The sequence below is a fragment of the Trachemys scripta genome, chromosome 3 (genome assembly GCF_013100865.1).
Source record: "Trachemys scripta elegans isolate TJP31775 chromosome 3, CAS_Tse_1.0, whole genome shotgun sequence".
Lineage (NCBI taxonomy): Eukaryota > Metazoa > Chordata > Testudines > Emydidae > Trachemys > Trachemys scripta.
Window position 1 is genome coordinate 7,584,943 of NC_048300.1, and position 19,176 is coordinate 7,604,118.

Below are 19,176 nucleotides of genomic sequence, written 5' to 3' on the forward strand. Positions count from 1 at the left end.
TGTCCAGAGCGGGGGGAGCCTGATGCGGTGGGGGGGGGACAGAGCCCGGGGCGGGGGGAGTCTGATGGGGGCGGGGTCCAGAGCCCGAAGTGGGGTGGGAGCAGTTTGGGGGGGGGGTCCAGAGCGGGGGGAGCCTGATGCGGTGGAGGGGGTCCAGAGCCCGAAGTGGGGCGGGAGCAGTTTGGGGGGGTCCGGAGCCCGAGGCCGGGGGAGCCGTGTAGAACAACCAGAGCCAGCGGGTGCGGGTGGCTGCCCGGCTTTGGCGTCTAGTCTGAATGTGGTGAGATGCCTGCTCTGTGCACCAACAGAATTACAATTTTTGGTTCTGCCTCCCGCAGGTGCATAAGAAACAATCAGCTATTCAAATAAACCAGTATGGTCAGCTGGCCACCTGAGGGTGTAGAAAACCAGTCTGAATGATTCTGCTGTTTTTTAATCCTGCGCTGGAAGTGGCAAATTTCTGGCAAATGTGCTGCACCCCGGCGTTTCTGGTGGCAGGAGTAATGGCGCTGCTGAAATTGCTATACCAGTGCTTGCTATCAGTACAGGCAATACAATAGTGCAGAGTCAGACTGACACTATAGTTATCCTTGATCGGAACAAGTGCAATCCCAGTGTTCACATGAACGAATGAACGTCTGTGCAGAATGGATAGTAGTTTTGTGTGTGGATGTGTGGGATGTTACAGACATGTTGGGGGGGTTGGAAAGTTGATTGTAAAACCAGAACTTGCTAGTGTAGACAAGGTCTTTGGCTGTGAACATGACCACCAAGACCTACATTAGGGGCTTGTCTATATTATACATTTTTATCATCTCTAAGCACAGTTGTTCGCAATTAAGTTCGATGACACAGTGCTGGCCATTGTAAATCATGCCAAAATCATGTTCAGTATCATTTGTCTTAATATAGTATACAGCAGGCGAGACACCACTCAGGAATAGCAGAGAGTGCCTTATTTTAGTCCTCTTCAGCAAATAATCTTGGGTTCCATGTAGACACTCATATAGACATAGTGAAACAAGTAGCTGATTTCTCCTACATGAGATATTAGGTGACTGGAGCCACATCTATTATAAACAAGGCCAACACTCTTCATGATTATCTCATGAACCGTCACTCAGATCCGGCGGCATGTATCACTGACACCTCATGGACAGGGCTGACCTTGGCAAAGCTGGTTTCAGCTGTGTATGCGGAGATCAATCAAACCCATTCAATGAAGATCAGATTGGAATGAAAGTAGTGGTACTTTTCTCACACTTTGTCCAAAATTCCAGAGTTGCAGTTCTTTTAGCATGCTCAGATTGGTTCAATAGGAAAAACTTTTCAGTGAACAGCAAAACAGATAAGAATGTTGTTATAAGGATTAACAATTTACTGCATCTAATGTTCTCTTTTTTCAGGGAGGTGGAATAGGGGTGTGGAGTTGCATGAAGATTCATTTCTGCTTCACTTTTATGTTTTAAAAGAAACATATGCTATTTTTTCAGATCAGTACAAAGAAAAATGACTGCTGGTTCAGTGTCAGTGCCTCAGATTATACCACTTCGACTCCCTCTGCCAGGGAAGGCTAAACATGAAATAGACACAAATACACATGTAGAAATAAAATCAGGTATAAACAACAGCTTTAAATCTGTACTATAAACCCTGTTCTTTTTATTCTGTAATTTGACTCTCACTTTTTGATACTGAGTTTGCATTCACACTTTATTGTGATTCTGATGAGTACCCATTTTCATAAGTACCTTGCATAAATTAACCCTTTACATCTCTATCCTGAAAACATGCATGTGCTTAACTTCATTAATGTTACTAGTCACGTTGAAGCTAATAGGACTACTCATGTGTAATGTAACTCAAATGTGTCAGGGTTTGCAGGATCAGGGCCTTATATTTCTGTGCTATTGTGTCTGTTCCATATTCACAATGAAATAGGAAAACCACAGAATTTTATGATTTTGCAAAACTGTTACTTGAAAATAGCATGGGTCAGTTTCACTCAAAAGGTCCTATCTGTTAGCAAGAGTCTCAGTTTTGAAATTCCAACTTTTATTTTTCAACCATGATCGTTTTTCATATCAGAATGAGCGACATGTAGACCCTGTGCATATTTTCACATACCCTTTTTGCAACTTTTTTGTGAGAAGATGAATGGCCTGTAATGAAATTGTAATTATTTTGTTACCAAATTTTGTGAGGAGAGAGAGAAAGGGAAAAAAACAAAACACACATTATGGCCCTAATCTTGCAATCCCTTACTCACATCCTTATTTTTTCTCATGTGAGTAAATTAAGCATATGTGTAAACATTTGCAGGAGGGGGCGCTTATTTTTGCACAGCCCTAATACTGTTTTGGTAATTATCTTATTTGTGTCTTTCAGATACTCCTGATGTTACTATATATTACACTTTAGATGGAAGTAAGCCAGAACTCTTTAGGAGACCTGGCTATGGAGAACGTAACACTTTTAAGTATAAGGGACCTATCACATTACCTGATGGGAAAATAACAGTAAAAGCTTTGGCAATCACCAAGTAAGTAGCAACTGTCTATATTGCATTATAATTATTGTAATTTATTTGCATTACTGTAGTGCCTAGGAGTCCCTGTCATGCGCCAGGACTCCATTGTGTTAGGCGCTGTATAAATACAGAACAAAAAGACAGCCCCTACTCCAAAGAGCTTACAATCGAAGTAATAGTCATGTAGTCCTCTGTATGGACATCAGTATTGTCTATGCCAGAACATTTATTATTATTATATAGCAATTATTTGTATTGCCCCAACCATGGATCAGGGACCAATTGCACTAGGTATGCTACAAATGCATAACAAAAAGACAGTTTTTGCCCTGAAGAGCTAACAACATAAGTACATTTTTACAATCAAAGTAAATTATTATTATAAAATAATAATAAGCTCACTTTATAAAGATTAACACATTCTCACAATGACACTGTAAGGTAGGCACATATTATTATTCCCATTTTACAGATAGGGAAATAGACTCCACTGCTCCTGTGTCTATCTTTCTAGGCCCTTATACCACTCGCATCAGAGCTTTGCCCAACCCCATGCTGTGAGTTGTAGAGCTAGGGTTAGAATGTAGTTGTTCCATGGTCATTCCTAGATCATACTGTCTCATTACATTCGAAATCAAGCACATGATATGACAATGGCACAATATTCTGTCATGCAGCATATGTGGGTATGAGAGCATTCTCGGAACTCCCTCTTCCCAGACTTCAGGCCTGACGTATCAATGACATGCTTAGTCAGTTGGGAGGGAGGGAGAGTGCTGACTATGCAGCTCTTAGAACTCCACCCTAAGGGCTCTCTTACTAGTTATGCTCCTTAGGAGATAGTAGTACTCTTCCTGTCTTTTAGGCTGACAGTTAAAACTGCCAGGGATACCAATGCGATGTCAAAGTATCCAGTGATTCACAGATATATAGTAAATTTATAAAAATGTGCATTAGCTTTCTAGCAATATGCTCAGTGGATATTGAACCAACAATGAGGACTTGATCCTCCCTGGCTCAGGTGCAGCGTTGCATGTATAAGAGCAAGGTAAAATGTGAGGGAGAGGACAGGGAGAAACAGGGGACTTGATCCTCCTTCAAGGCCATCAAGTGTCTTCTGACTAGTAACAAAACTTCACATTTAAACCCAGTCACATCACACACGCTCACTCTCTGCCCTCTCCCATTTCCAAGGGAATGGAGACTTCCACTCCAGTTGGAGGACTGTGCCTATTGTTCCTTTACTGGCAATCATATGTTGCCTTTGCTCATACTTGCCCTGGAGTGAAACGACCTTGCATTCCCTGTGCAAGGACTTGCAGGATCAAGGCTTATATATAGTTCTTGGTATTGCTGTCCAGACCATACTTTTTTTTTTATTGTTGTGGTTGGGAAAAGACACGTTCTCAGCTCCTTCATCCCATGCTAAATGAATGGCATGGACAGTGAATGTCTGTGGTAGCAAATGTTAGCAAGGACATATAACGAATGGTGTGGAATGGCAAGCTGAATGTGGCTCAGTTTTGGAGGCAAGTGCTCCCATTCCATGTGGCATTATCACCTTCTCTCCCCCCCCCCCCCCCCGCACAAGTGAGTTGTACAGTAGGAGGGACAGAAGGAGGACATGGATTAAGGCATATCAGGAATATCTTATGTAAAAGGGAACCAGGTATTAAAATTATCCTCATTTTTAACTGGTAATTTTTCATCATCCATAGAATTTCCATCGTTTTTTGAAAGCACTGATTGATTGGGAGTATGACGGGATCATGGCAGCTTGCTGAAATAGCAATCTGGCTAGCAGGAGGAGTTTCAATAAAAGACCCATTTTCACCACTGATTTCCTTTCTAATAATACCCATCATTTTGTGCTATAGCTATCTGTAGCCTTTTGATTATTAACTTTCAGAGACTGCAGGGAGAGTGCCATTGTAACAAAGGTATTTCTGGTAGAATACGAGCCACCAAACATACTCTTTGCTGATGAAGATAATGATGAGAATTTTCTGAAAGACCTCTCCAACCAGGCAAGTTACAGCAATGGTAAATCCCTGTTTGACCATAACATTTTGTATTATATTACAGAGAGACAAAATCCAGGTAGCTGTCGAGTTTCATTACTTTTATTTCTTTATCTGCCCATCTTTGTTGGTTTTAACCTTTTTTGGTATTGAAATCTATGAAAGTTCAAATGGTTGGTTCTTTATTGGGACAGCCAATTAAAACTACTGTAATACATCTCTTTTACTTATGAGCTGCTGACATTATGCAAGAATGGTTTTGTTTCAGCTGCTAGTAATTTACAACATTTGCCATTCACCCTGCTCAGGGAATGTTGTGTTTAACTGACAGGTTTATACAGAGATTTCCTTTTGGAAATAACACTTCAACGTGTCCCGTAATGTTTTCTCTGGGATTGTTCTGATCTCATTAGAAAAATTAACCATCTGAAAATGAGAAGTCCAGAAAGGGCCAAATCTTGAAATTCTTACTCAGAGCCTGGTTGTGCCCTGCTGCTTGGGTGTGCAAGGGGGGAATGTGTACAAGAAATCTGGTCCCACTTGTACACCACCACCACCACGTGCGACAGCCTGGCACTACTATAGTTCTTGCACTCCACCACATGCTGAGATTGTATCCACTTACTATCTCCACGGGGTACAAATCTCATTGGTTAGGAAGAAATTTATACTGTGAGGGTGGTCTGGTAGTGCAGTGACAACCCTCCTCCTTCCATACCTTTCCGTTCCCAACCCACAGACCTGGACACCTCCTAAGTCCCTTCAAGGGAGTTTCCATGTAGTTAGAGTAAGGGAACAATACTGCAAAGACTTGAATGGGGGAATGAAATGGTCTCAATGATGGGGAAGGATGATCATTTTAGCATCTGTGTTTTAAGCTATGTCTACACAGGCACTTTTGTTGGTAAAACTTTTGTCAGTCAGGGGTGTGAAAAAAACACCTCCTGAGCGACAGAAGTTTCACTGACAAAAGCACTGGTGTGGACAGTGCTATGTCGGCGGGACAGGTTCTCTTGCTAACATAGCTACCGCCACGTGTTGGGGGTGGTTTAATTATGCCGACGGGAGACCTCTCTCCCGTCAGCATAGAGCAGCTACATGGGAGACCTTACAATAGAGCTGTAGTGTAGACATAGCCTAAGACGTATTGGAGGGGAATGATATTGTTATCAGGGAAGCCGAAGGAGACGAGGCGACAATAATTGAGGTGAGTGATGACTAGACTGAGCACGGGCATGTGTTTGAATTCAGTGTTCTAAGGAATGGGCCTGTGTGATTATAGACAGGTAATCTTTGTATTCGTAGGAGCTGGAAGGTGGACTGTCAGTCACAAAATTAAAAAAGAAAGTGAATGTGGAAAGCAAATCCAGCTGGAATGATACAGCCCAAGAGTTTCAAGGTATGACTGCATTAAAGCCAAATTGGACCTTAACCCCACTGAAAGTAGTTGGTAGAAGTGTATTTTTCTGTTCTCTGCAGGAAACTGCAGAGAATCTCACAGATATCTCAGAGCCCAAGCATTCTTTGTGAGTTCACACGTGCTTATGCTTAACAATCTGTCCCAACTTGTATTTAGCTTAGACACTCCGGTTACCTTTTCCAGACCTGAAGAAGAGCTCTTTGAAGCTCAAAAGTTTGTACCGTCCACCAACAGAAGTTGGTCCAATAATAGTTATCACCTCACCTGTCCCGTCTTTCTCGTATCCTGGGACCAACACAGCCACAACAACACTACAAACATTTAAGTTAATGGGAGTTTCAGATGTCTTAGACACAATTGTGTCGAGGGCCTGCAGAGTTTTGCTGCATAAGGAGTGCAGGATTTCACCACAAGGCAAAAACGAAAACTTAACTCACATTTTATTCATGCTATAAATAAAGCTGATTGTTCCATAGCTATGATAATTGAACCTGCTTACGAGCATAAGATCCTAAAGCCATTGCTCACTAATTTACTTTTGGATGGAGATTTTAGGAGAGGAGAAAATCTTAAATCAGGGGAAAATGCAAAAGGAAACACTTCTTCAGTGAGGAACTTGTGATAGATTTCCACTACCAGAAAACTGCTTGCCAAATAACCTTTTCCAAAACGGCTAGAACTGATCTTAGATATTGGGATGTGGTCCTGGGATAACATGTGGCATAATGTTAATCAAATCCCATGTTTTTCTGAAGTGCATGATAGAGGAATGATGGGATGAAATTTGGCTGTAATTTTAGACTTGGAGGTAGAGAGAAGAACTGTCCACAAGTCTTCGAAAGGGCCACGATTCTTGAATGGTCATTTGGAAACACCGGGTTATAGAGAAAAGTCAATCTCACCACCACCACCACACCAGTCCCAGGTAAATGAAACAGTTACTGGGGGAAACAATAAGGGCTAGGCTGAGAGTTGACTCTCAGCCCAGCGTGAGGGAATAGCTCCAGAAAGGATCCAAAAGAGTCAGAGATATCCCTCTGAATCACAGTTCCTCCAGAGCTCCTGCTTTGCACCCAGTTGGAGGCAGGGGAAGTTGATTGGGTTGGCCCATTTTCAGAACCAACATAGTTGCTGGCTGGTATATAAAGGATGCAGGTTGAGGGCTCTTCTCACTCCCCATGCACTACCTTGCAGGGGACAATATCATGTCTATGGGCCTTATTGTTCCCTCAGGTCTGGATTTATGATGAGTGAGCCCTGCAGGGTGGCCTGAGATCCCTTTACTCTCCTGCACAGCCATGCAGGACTGGGTGAGAACTGAGCCCTAAACAATTAAAAATGTTTGACGGTTTCATAGTCATCCTCATTCCTTCGTCCATCTAGTTCACTTCTCTGCCTATACTGCACAGTACTGATTTAAACAAGCTGGTGGTGACAAGCCTATCATACACAATTCTAGGAACGCCCAAAGCAGAACTCAGCCATCATTAAAGACTGATGAGGCAGAGCAAATTATTGATGACTGACTCTTACTGTTCCTCTTTCTAACTTGTTAGTGTTTGACAGACCTGCAGCAGTAGTAGTTTCTGTTTGGTGAATACAGATGAAATGGTTAAAATTTAGGATCTGATCCTGCTCTCGTTGAAGTAAATAGTAAAACTCACATTTATTTTATCAGGAGCCGGAGGTCCTTAGTGTGAATCACAGATGAAAGTCACTGGTTTAGCAGGCCTTATCTGAAGCCTCTGAATTGCAGTGAGTTTTACCTTGAACAATAAGCATTCATGTGGGGATGTAGCTGGGTCAATCGAACTTTTCAGTGTAGACCAGCCCTTGTTCTACACTGAAAAGTTAGGTGGACAGAGCTACATTGGTCAGGGGTGTGGAAAAGCCACACTCCTCAGACATAGCTATGCTGACCTAAACTCAAGTGCAGACTCAGCTATGTCAATGCAAGAATGCCTCCATTGACGTACCTAGCTTGGTTCAGTGAGGTGGAATTCCTACACTGATTGGAAAAAACCCTTCCATTGGACTAGGCTGTGTCTACAGTATGGGGTTATGCTGGAATAATCTCTTAACTGTAAATGTATTTGGAGACTAATGCAGTGTACACACAGCCTGTACTGACAGAAGGGGTTTTTCTGTCAGTGTCAGAACACACCTCCCCAGACGAAGTGTTGACAGCTCTCTTTCACTGCATCTATTCTGTGGGTTAGGTTGGCTTAGCTACATTGGTCAGGGGTGTGGTTTTTTACATCCCTTGCCAAAGTAGCTATGCCAATCTAACTTTTGAGTGGAGATCAGGCCAAAGGTAATAAGTCATTTATAATCAAATTAATATTTGACAGTGCGTGTTTCACTACCTTAAAGAACCATCTTTATTTCAGTTCATTGGTTCCGCAGTGTCTTCCAGGAAAAGTCTAACAAGCACCCAGACAATGAGAATCCAGAGGGAAACAGACTTCCTCAAGTAAGGTGTTTTTTCCCCCTGCTGTTTGTGGTGGGAGAATCACAAAGAAATTGCTTTAACAATTGAAGTGACAATGCTGTTAAATTAAACTAAAATGAGGAAGGCAAGCGTGGACATTGGTTAATAAAAGGGGATTGCTGTTGTCATGTTTTTAATGTTACTGTATCTTACTGGTAATGTTTTATTATAGTGAGATGTAAACCTAATTAATGATCTGCCATCCCCAGGAATGGGGAGGGGGAGGATTGGGTTTACAATTACAGTATGCAGCCCTTTCTCATGTTGGTGAGCATTTGCCCAGGAGTAGTCCCAGACAGTGAGTGTGAGTCAGTGCTCACCAGTCTGGGCTCTTTGATCCCCTGTGCTGGGTTTCACTGCAGGAGGTTGCAGGATTTAGCAGCACAAATTGAGAACACGTTGAACCAGTTTCCTGTTATTTCTAGGTGTGCACATTGCTTAGCTCCTCGCCCATCTGATCCCTTTGCTCGCTTCTGTCAAGAATGCGGTTCTCCGATCCTGCCAGTGCCAGGGTGTCGCCTTCCACCCCCTGAAGGAGCTCAGGTCAGCAAAAAAATTGTAACCAACTCACTCCTATTTTGAGAATCAGCCTCCACAAAGTATATAAGTTACTGCTGAGGGAACTGTGTTTTCATCACACTTTCAGTTGGAAAATCCTGCTTTCTACGATTCTTCATATCGGTCAGTAACTTTGGCAGGAGGGACAATAATAATTTTCTGGTTTGTTTTGCCTGTGGCTTTCAGCTGACCAGGGCAAGTTTTAATGGGATCTGTTTTTATAAGGATATTTTGGAAAAATAAATTATTTTTTTCTTCATCTGTGCCAGAAAAAAGCGACAATATAGATACCCATTAGGGCTGCAGTGACCAACAAATCTTCAGAAACTGTAAAGTTCAAAACACAGACAGGTCTTATTCAAAAGCTAAACATGGTGCACGGTCCCATGACTTTTGCTTGTATTGCACTTAATGCCAGTATCATATAAGTCTCTGATTCTGGTATGTCACTTATCTCTAAAAAGAGCACACTAATATTCATGAACAGGAGGTGATTTTACAAGATCGATAGACCGATATGTGCACATCTGAGATCTCTCTGTTTAGCTAGGTTTTTATAATGGTGCCCATCACTCTCCCCCAAGAGATAATAACCAAAATTCACAATGAGCCAATGGTCTAATTTTCTTCACTATTCCCCCTGAGGCAGTCACAGATATGGCCACAGGACCCGATCCTGCAATGTACTGAGTGCCCTCAGCTCCTAGCAAAGTCATCAGAAAGTGAGGATATTCAGCCTCTTTCAGGATCAGAGTTAGGAAGATTTTAATTGCAGACATGTTGATGTTATTGTACCATTTTCGCTCTATTAGGATCTAATTTAGCACCTTTCTGGCAAAATCTTCAGTAGTCAGTAAATCGTCCTCCTACCTTTGCAGCAGTCCTACCTTTCTTCTTTGTAGCATCTTGTATCCAAATCCTGCTCCTATTCATTGCAATCAATTGCTAAATTTCTACTGGCTTCACTGAGAGCAGTGTCAGACTCTTGTTTGGAAAAGAAATTGCCTTTGCAACTAACACTTTCGCTCCTTCTGTCTCATACAGGGGGCAGCATCCAATCATGAGCTGGTCAGACCAACAACAATGTCACTTCCACAAGAAGGTGTCTGCACCCAGGATTGTACTCTCGGGTTCTGCAGAAATCTGACTGAATAAGCAAAACCAATTGCAGGTTTTGTTTGTTCATGAGCTTTTTTTGCCTCAGTGAGCAATGTATAGGGTTAAATACCATGGAAGAGTAGATCTCATTTATTTCAGCCCCATAAGTGGCTCCGACTTGAAAAGCAAATGCAATTACTAGAGTCCATGCATAAATCTGATCAGCAGCCTGATACTGAAAGTGGAAGGGTTTAGGATCAGTTGTAACCCTTCCCTAGTGCTCATGATGGGAAACAAGAGTCAGTGGGACTGGACAAGGGAGTGTGACATTAACTAGAGAGCAACAGATCTTCATCAAGCTCCCGCTATGCCCAAGAAACCCCTCTGCAGGTACTGTCTTGGGATTCGACCTCTGCAGGTCTCAAGGGAATATATCAGAGAGGAGGGGCTAAAATGGAGGAGCAACTACTGTACAGTCCCCACTGAGCCCAGTGGATTTCTGAGGATAAATAAATCTGCGAGTTAAGGCTGATCCATTTTAATAGAATACAAAATACAGTGTGATATCAAGTATAGTGCCGCCCCGTTCTTTTAGAATTTTGAGAGCTTGTTATTTTTTTTAAAGTGTTATTAAAAATGGACCATGCATGCACATGCTGTTAGGCGGTTATAACTCAGCCAGGGTCACTGAGTTGCAAGATTAATTTTATCATAGCAAAAGTGTATTTTTTTCACTCTTTTAGTTCTCAGAACTGTTGATTAACTTTCTGCCTTTAGGCAGACTGGATCTGGACAATTTCAGCCTGAAAAGTGAAAGTTTGAGCCAGCTGTCAATAATTAAAAAACAGCCTTTAAAATGGATCTACTTGGGTAACTTTGACTATAGCTGGAGCACTCACTGTTAGCAATAGTTAGGTTTTGACATTGCTGCAGTATAATTAATGTTGAACTTGTCGCAGTTGAAAATGAGTATTATGCTTTTGATGGACTCTGCATGTATGTTTTAATTATTTCTCTGATGGGGCACCCACTGCTCCCATCTTCTTTGCTTTTTGCATACACTGCTCAGAAAGTCATAAGAACATAAGAAAGGCTATACTGGGGACAGACCAAAGATCCATCTAGCCCAGTATCCTGTCTTCTGACAGTGGCCAATGCCATGTGCCCCAGAGGGAATGAACAGAACAGGGAATCATCAAGTGATCCATCCCCTGTCACCCATTCCCAGCTTCTGGCAAACAGAGGTGAGGGACACCATGTAGAGTACAGTTCATTTATAGTGTTTTACTCTGCCACCTTCTGTATACTAATGCAATCACAGTATTTTATGTTATTCAGCTTTACTACCCCGTTACAAAGGGTAGGGGAGAAGTTGTCTCCCTCCTCCCAGAGAACTCCTCCTTCTGCTCTCTTCCTTTCCTTCTACTCTGTCTTGCTTTGCTTTTTCCTCTGCCTCCTTCCTGCACTCTTTTATCCAGTCTCCTTAATGTGCTAATTAGCTCATTCACTCCCCAGCCCCAATCAGATCTGCTCATCAGGAACTCCTCTTCTTAATCCCCTAGGCCTAATTGATTAAACAGTGACCATAGTGCTTCAATAGGTGCTGATTCCTAGCACTCTGTCACAGTCCTATGATTTTGCTCACATAGTCACAATAACACGAGGCCGATTTAGATGCACAATTCCCTGGGAATTGTGTGTCTAAATCCCCTAAGTGGCTTTGAAAATCTTAGCCTAGAGCTCTGTATAGCTATTTCTTATCTATTAAGCATAATCAGGTGTTTGGTCCTGTACAAAACTTAGAGATAGCCACAAGTAATAGTCTAAGACCCTGATCCTGAAAACACTCGAGTAATTTCACACATGTAAGCAGTCCCAGTGATTTCAATGAGACTGGTCACATCCTTAAAGCTAGTTAGGTGTGGGTTTGCAACATTGAGGCCATAATTAGTTAGACAATGCAGACACATGCCAGATGATGGACAAATGTCAAAGTAGTGTAGATTTCACTTTCTTTTAAATGTTACATTAGACACTTAGCATGAACTCCTGGCCCCACTGAGATCAGTGAGAGTTTGGCCATTGACTGCAATGGGGTCAGGATCTGACCCCTATTACTTTGTGGCAGAGATGATTTGATGAAGAAGAAGGAGTTCCAAGCATGAAGGGAAGCATAGAAGAAAGTGCAAAGACAAAGGCCTGAGGACATGCAGGGACATTTAGTGGGAGATCAGAGTAGAGATGTAGGCAGTGCCCAGCTTGAATGAAGGGAAAGATGTGAAGTTTGAATCTGACACGAATGCCAGTGGAAAGCCAGTGAAAAGAGTGGTATGGTCAGAGTGGCAGGAGAAGAACAAGTTTGGCAGTGGCATTTTGGATAGATTGTAGGGGTTGAAATAAAAAGCAGTGAGAACAGGAAATAGGAGGTTATATCAGTTGAGAGCTGACCAAGGCCTGGACAAGAGTTATAGTAGTAGGAATTAGAAGAACTTTAGGGACCTTGAATGATATGGTATATCTATGGAATAAGTATAGCCGTAATTGCATGGATAACATTGATTCTGCTGTGTTAAGACTGCATGGATCAAAATAAGTAATGTTGTGGGAATCAACTCACTTGTCCCATTATCCTAAAAATGATTCATAGCAGAGTAATGCCAAATGATAGACACAGAAAAGCAGCAGTTAGTTTTTGGTAAGAACCCATCCTGTAATCTCTGAGATCACATATGAGGAGAGAGAGATTATTTGAAACAAATGAGAATATTCTCCCTCAAACACTGTCTTACATGTCAGTACAGTACTCATGTTGGACTTGTTTTCATCTGATAATAGTAAGTAAACACCAGGCCCGCAGAACAGCAGCAGCCTCCTTATTTAATCTGATGAGATGGGTATCTGGAAGAGAATGTGAATTGACTTGTTTTTGAATGGCAGCGTTATGCTGGAATTAACTCTTATAATGGCACCATTAGAGTTCATCATCAATTCCAATGAAACCACTATTTTGAGGGGGGTAAAATTTAGCTTTAAAATGTGTATAAATGGGCTGACAAATTAAGTTAAAAATTTACACTCAGGCCTCTATTTTTTTGAGCAAAACTTACCTTATATGAGTTTGTCCTTTGTTTTTGTTTTCTTAGTTTTACTGGGCTTTGAAAAACAGTACCTGCAATCTCTGCTTTGTCTCCCCTTTCCCCCAGCTAAAGTAACAATAATAATCTTTATTATTTGTACTGCAGTGGTGCCAGAGGGCTTGATCAGGACTTTATGCTAGGCGCTGTACACACACACGGGAAGACCCAACCTCTGCCCCAAGCTGCTTAGAATCCATTTTTTAGCAGAGCACTTGTCTAATGGGAATAGTTCCTTTTGACAGCTACGGTTCATGACGCTTTTTAGTATTCACTGTGTATTATACACTGGTTATTATGCATATTGGGGAAAATCTTGCCCCATCTATTGCATGGCTGTAGAAAGCTCTGGGCCCATTGGAACTCACATGGTTCCTTGTGTGGTGGGCTGCAGCAGATCGTGTCTGGCACGGGGCGCATGTCTGCGAGGCTCATGGGGGAGGTGTAATTTAGGGGCATGGCAAGAGCAGCTGATCTGTGGAAGTATGCACATACAACTGTTCTCCTTGTGCAAGTAGCCCTCAGGCACATAGCATCTCCCTGGTCGACTGGAACCTAAAGGCAGCGATAAGTGCTGCAGAATGGCACTCTGCAGCCTGGAGGGAAGATTCTTTTCCCTTCTCCTGAAGCACCCATAGAGGTCCTGGGTGTACTCCTGTGCAATGTAGACTCCAGCTCGGGCAGGGGGGGGGGGAGTGGGGGCCTTAAGTGAGGATGAGGTCAGAGGTTCCTGCTGTTCCCTTCCTCCTCCCTGTCCCCACTGTGTTACTGTTGCAGCCATAATAGCAGCTGTGAAGCTTCTCTACAGAGGCACCACCTTGTCGGGGGAAAGGAATCCTTCCCCACCACAACCACGAGGGCTACTCGAAGCATAGCCTAAGATTTAGCTACTCAGGGCATAGCCCAGGATTTAGGTCTTTAGGAAGCAATTGCCAGAAGCTGGGAATGGGCGATCGGGGATGGATCACTTGATGATTCCCTGTTCTGTTCATTCCCTCTGAAGCACCTGGCATTGGGCACTCTCGGAAGATGGGATACTGGGCTAGATGAATCTTTGGTCTGACCCAATGTGGTCATTCTTTTTTTCTATTTCATTCCACTTTCCTGCAGTGTGAATTGCCATAGATATTTAATTGTTAATGCTCCATGTGCTGCAATGTGTACGTTCCTTAGTATTTCTTACCCACGAAAGCTTATGCTCCCAATACTTCTGTTAGTCTAAAAGGTGCCACAGGACCCTCTGTTGCTAGTATTCCCTGACACCATACCTCAGAGGAAAGGAGCCAGTCTGTTGTGAGTGTGTTATGACTGAATGCTGAGGCCCTTACTCAGGTAAATGTCCCACTGGAATCAGTGTGAGACTTTTTTCCTGAGTAAAGACTAAGGACTGAAGGGTTTGGCTTATAAAGAACCCTAGTAACGACAACATCTTACCGTTTGTAGCAGGAATAATATGTAGTGTAGGTACTTCCTAACTCAGCATGTAGATATATAAAAATATCAGGCCCCTGTGCCTACTGCTTTACCCTCTGCTAAGTGATAATATCGAAAAGTCTGATATTAACTTTCGTGAGAGTGTAATTTTCCATTCTAAAGAAACAGCATGTTGTCTTTTGTACAGATGGGACTATGTGTCGAATGCAGAACTATGGTGCCAATGAACACACCAGCTTGTATTGTCTGTGAGGCCCCTATAGCTCCACAGCTGCAACCCCAGGCCAGCATCTGCTTAAAGGTAATTAAGAATCAATGTAACCAAGAAGTAAATTACCTAGAGCTTGGTATGTTTCCTGTAGACGATTTTGTTAGAGACGTTTTGATTCCGTTTGGCTTTGGCTCTTTACCTTGCCGCAACTTTGAGTTAGTAGGATTTAAAATGTTTCTTGAACAGTAGCTGTCATTAAAGATCGACCTCAGTGGCATGACAAGGCATGTTGCACAAGACCACAATATGTCAGTAATATCTATTTGAGTAAGGTAGGGAGGCATTTCTTCTGCACAGTATAGAGTATGTTAATTTGATCTGTCTAGGCATTTATACCTTACTCATAGCTATTTTAACTCTACTAAATCTGTCCTCACAAGTCTATTTACCTCTTTTGATTGTGAAATATTACTTGTTATATGGGAATGGCACAACTGGAGCAGTTACTGGAGATGGGGTGGGGGGGGAGAGACCTGTTCAGGGGGGTTCCTGTGGGATGCAGAATGCAGTCTCAGCTGGTGATTCTCAGCTAGCGTGGTATTGTGGGGCATGAGGGGCTGGCGAGGCATTTCTGGGAAAGGGAGGAGGCTGCTGAAGGAGGAACTGAGGGAATGGGGATTGTCAGAAAGTAAGGACATTCACTGGCTGAGGACTCGTTGTTTTTTTTACAGTTGTCATAGACATCAGCCCACACTTCAAATGGTTTAGAGCAGCCCTAATGTAGGTACAGGGGCAAACCTAAACCAATTGAGCATGGCTAGTGTGGACACACTTGTCAACACTAGAATTTGTCATGCTCATAATTCCTAGCACCAGTGGAAACTCACACTCTGTAGCAGTAACCAAGTCTGCCCAGTGAGATCTCCCCAGGAAGAGTAGCCCAAAGGTATAGGTGTCTTTCTTTTGATTTTCCTTGCAAATTCTAGACTGTCTGCAAGGAACTGTGTGTACAACTGAGCAAATAGTGTAAAAAGCCTGAAGGGAACACTGATGTTGGAGCCCCTAAGTCAAATGTCTTGCCAATTCAACAACACTGCCCTCAGCTGCAGTTCTGCATGGCAACTGGGCAAGGTAGCTTAACTTTATTAAAGCCAACAGTACAGGAGTTAGTTGAGCACTGTGTGTGCACACTTGAGGGAGTTCCTCCATCTGCAGGACTAAGCCGCTGCAGGCTCAAATCCCTATTGAGCAGATGGTTTATCCTTACCGTCCTGTTGGTTGCAATTTAAAATTATCCAATGATTAGTCTGTTTTTTCTGTATTTTAAAGGGCAAAGTAATCTGTCGGGTATGTGGCACCGGAAACCCTATTCACATAAAACACTGTGTGACCTGTGAAAGCAGACTGCCTGAAATACAGACGGTAGGGTTCATGCACAAAACCGTCACACTTGGTTACAGTGAATGAACTTCATTTTCTTTGTCTTGAAAACGTGGGGCCAAATCTGGCCCTGTGCTGGGGGCTGTGCTTTCTCTTGTATAGCCTAGGGGAGAATTCTAGCACCTAGCAGCTCTCCCTTTGAAATACCCTGCTCCAAGCTCTACAAGATACTGGAAATCCCATCATACACCTTCTTGTTTCTCCCGCGGGAGCCACGATTGTACAGTGCTGCTGTCTCTGCCGAAAGGTGCTTTGAAAATGTCTGTCAAAGGTGATGGTCTTGACTCAGTTTCCTGAATTTAGTGACGCTTGTGTGTGTTCAGTTCTCTTTTAAATTGCAGTTAAAAACTATAAATCTTGACAGCAATGATGGGTAATCGCAGCAGGAAAGACCACTCATATTGATTTAAAATGCTGTGTGTATTAGTGACCTTTTAATTATTTTTGTTATCTCCACTTCCTGCATGCCCCATCAGCGTACAACTACTATGCTTGTTTTTGGCAGTGATTCTGTCCAGAGGTGAGAGAAACAACCGTGAATTTTCCCTCTAAGATCGCTGTCTGTGTCATCTTCCAGTTTAGCTGTGTTCATTTGGCTGGAGTAATTTTTAATTTCTACCCCTTAGGCAAAATCTCTTCTAAATGCCCAAGGAGAGATTTCCTTTCGCTAAGCAGGGAGAGCTACAGGGCTGAGAGAAGACAGTAATAATTTGGATCTCATTGCCTATTGGTCACTATGACAACAATGCTAGATCTTAGCTAAAACTACCAGGACCTGGGTGTAGAGGTTTCCTGTACAATCCCTGTAATCTTGAAAATTCAGTGGGACTACTCACAAGCTTTAAGATAAGCACATTGTGCACTCTGACTGGTTCGTTGTAGTGGGGTTACACTGAGGAACTGACTTACTAGCAGTGAAACAACTATAGAAAATGAGAGATCAAAATAAATGCAAAACAAGTGATCTAATCCCCCCTGGCCCTCCACTCACGCCAACATTTTAAGATTTACACGAATCTTGCGAACAAATTAGAAAATGTGACCAATATTTTTCTTTTGTGGAATGTAATTTTTTCAACATAGCCTGTTTTCATTTCAAATTTTCCTTATGCCCCCATGTTTCTAGCTGAATAATTGCACTATTAAAAAAGGACAAAATATGTTAGGAAATAAGGTTTTGTGGTCAGATTTCTCAGGGGATGAATAATGGAAAGTTAGACACACACACAACTATTTAAAAACATATTTGATTGTATCCTTTAAATAAGAAAATTCCACATTAGATCAGAGTAAGCCCAATGTTAATTCACTGCTGAAACCATTGCTTTAGACTGAGCATTCCCTTAGATAGAACATTGCTTTGTGCTTTCAAATTGGCTTGCTTTCACCCTCCCCTTATTTCCCCTTTGGTTTTCTTTTACTGTAGCCTATGAAATTCTTGTTTTGCTTTACTAGCCTGCACTCAGTGGAGATACACCCCCACCTTTATCAAGTCATCTAGGGAGAACAATATCCTGCTCAAAATGCGGCCGTGATAACCACTGTGATGCTCGTTTCTGTGACTGGTGTGGAGCCAAGGTATGCTCTTTGGCTCAGGCTTCTGTAAAGACCATTTTCTCTTTCATTGGCATTTGATGTTTGTGTTGACAAGCCTGGTTTTACGCATCTATGACCTGCAGCAATTCCATAGCGCCATTCCCAGGAGTCTTGTGGGTTAGGACATGTTTTTATATTGTTACTATTTAATGTTTGTATAAAGCGCTATAGATGCGCAGAGCTCAGTAAAGAGAAATTAAAGACATAGGATGAAATTGCGATCCCATTAAAGTCAATGGCCAAACTCCCGTTGCCTTCCGGAGGGCCAGAATTTCACCCATGTTCCCTGCCCAGAGGAGCTTTTACCTAAAATAGTCAATGTAAAGATGTCCCCATGTAATGTATTTCTGCAACCACATTTCTATGTATTTCTATAACTTCTTGTGCTAGATTCACCCCCACCAGGATGGGGAAATTCAAACTGTATCTTCTAGGGCCACATAAAAATTAGAAACTCTGCTATATATGCCAGTGAAATCATGGGTTTTCATAGAGAGAGGGCCTGGGGAGGAGTACAGTGGAACAGACAATTAACTGAGATGCTTTGACGTTCCAGAGCACCACAGTACTAAAGACAGGGTTTCCAAGAGGAGAAAAATATTTTAAAAGTGCATTTGATACCAATATTTTAAGGTTGGTAGGCCTAAAAATTAACCTATGTAGATGCTGATTCCATCTGCAAAACCTTACCTCTGCATGGCCTGGTTCAGCCGCAGTTGACTGTGATGAGCTGCACATTTGGTCTGGCTTTTGTCAGGGTATGAGCCTGGTTTAGAACTGGCAACCAAGGTCACCAGTCTAACAATTGTAACCACTATCACTCTAGTTTCTCTAAATTCATGCTGGTTGGTCTGATTGGTAGCCTTATTTCTGGGAGTACAAGAAGCTAGATCTCCATTGTGCTACATATTTATGTGCTCCTATGATGACAATAGTTTCATTGTACTTTTCAGCCAGGTCCTCCTCCAAGCTACTTTACTTGCTTCAAGTGTGGTGCAAGCAACTACCCATATGCTAGATTCTGTGGATCTTGTGGTGTTTATATTGAGCCTCCATCAAGACTGGCCTCTCAGAATAGCATGCTATTGGATGCTGGAGATACCTTTGTGTTTTCTGAGGTAAGTCATACAACGTGACAAATGAGGCTGAGACCACAGTAGAGAGACTGGTATCCTCAGCTGGTATAAATTGGTGTAACTCCATTGACTTCTTCCATCTGAGGATACCATGTTCTGGTCGCAAA

At 42.4% G+C, this 19,176-nt stretch overlaps 1 protein-coding gene across 2 annotated transcripts in view; it reads left to right on the forward strand.

The window, feature by feature from the left end:
* The first annotated feature begins 207 nt into the window (after window positions 1-207).
* Window positions 208-19,176, forward strand: part of DZANK1 (double zinc ribbon and ankyrin repeat domains 1) — a 34,738-nt gene continuing 15,769 nt past the window's right edge. The window contains exons 1-12 of one of the 2 annotated variants that reach the window (XM_034764059.1): window positions 208-338; window positions 1,494-1,618; window positions 2,389-2,542; window positions 4,440-4,557; window positions 5,857-5,950; window positions 6,772-6,896; window positions 8,362-8,444; window positions 8,888-9,005; window positions 14,874-14,987; window positions 16,227-16,319; window positions 17,793-17,915; window positions 18,887-19,051. In XM_034764059.1, the coding sequence (XP_034619950.1) occupies window positions 286-338; window positions 1,494-1,618; window positions 2,389-2,542; window positions 4,440-4,557; window positions 5,857-5,950; window positions 6,772-6,896; window positions 8,362-8,444; window positions 8,888-9,005; window positions 14,874-14,987; window positions 16,227-16,319; window positions 17,793-17,915; window positions 18,887-19,051 (1,365 nt within the window). In that variant the 5' untranslated portion in view covers window positions 208-285. Of the gene's footprint in view, window positions 339-1,493; window positions 1,619-2,388; window positions 2,543-4,439; window positions 4,574-5,856; window positions 5,951-6,771; window positions 6,897-8,361; window positions 8,445-8,887; window positions 9,006-14,873; window positions 14,988-16,226; window positions 16,320-17,792; window positions 17,916-18,886; window positions 19,052-19,176 lie in introns of those variants that run through there. The other variant, XM_034764060.1, reaches the window with a different exon arrangement.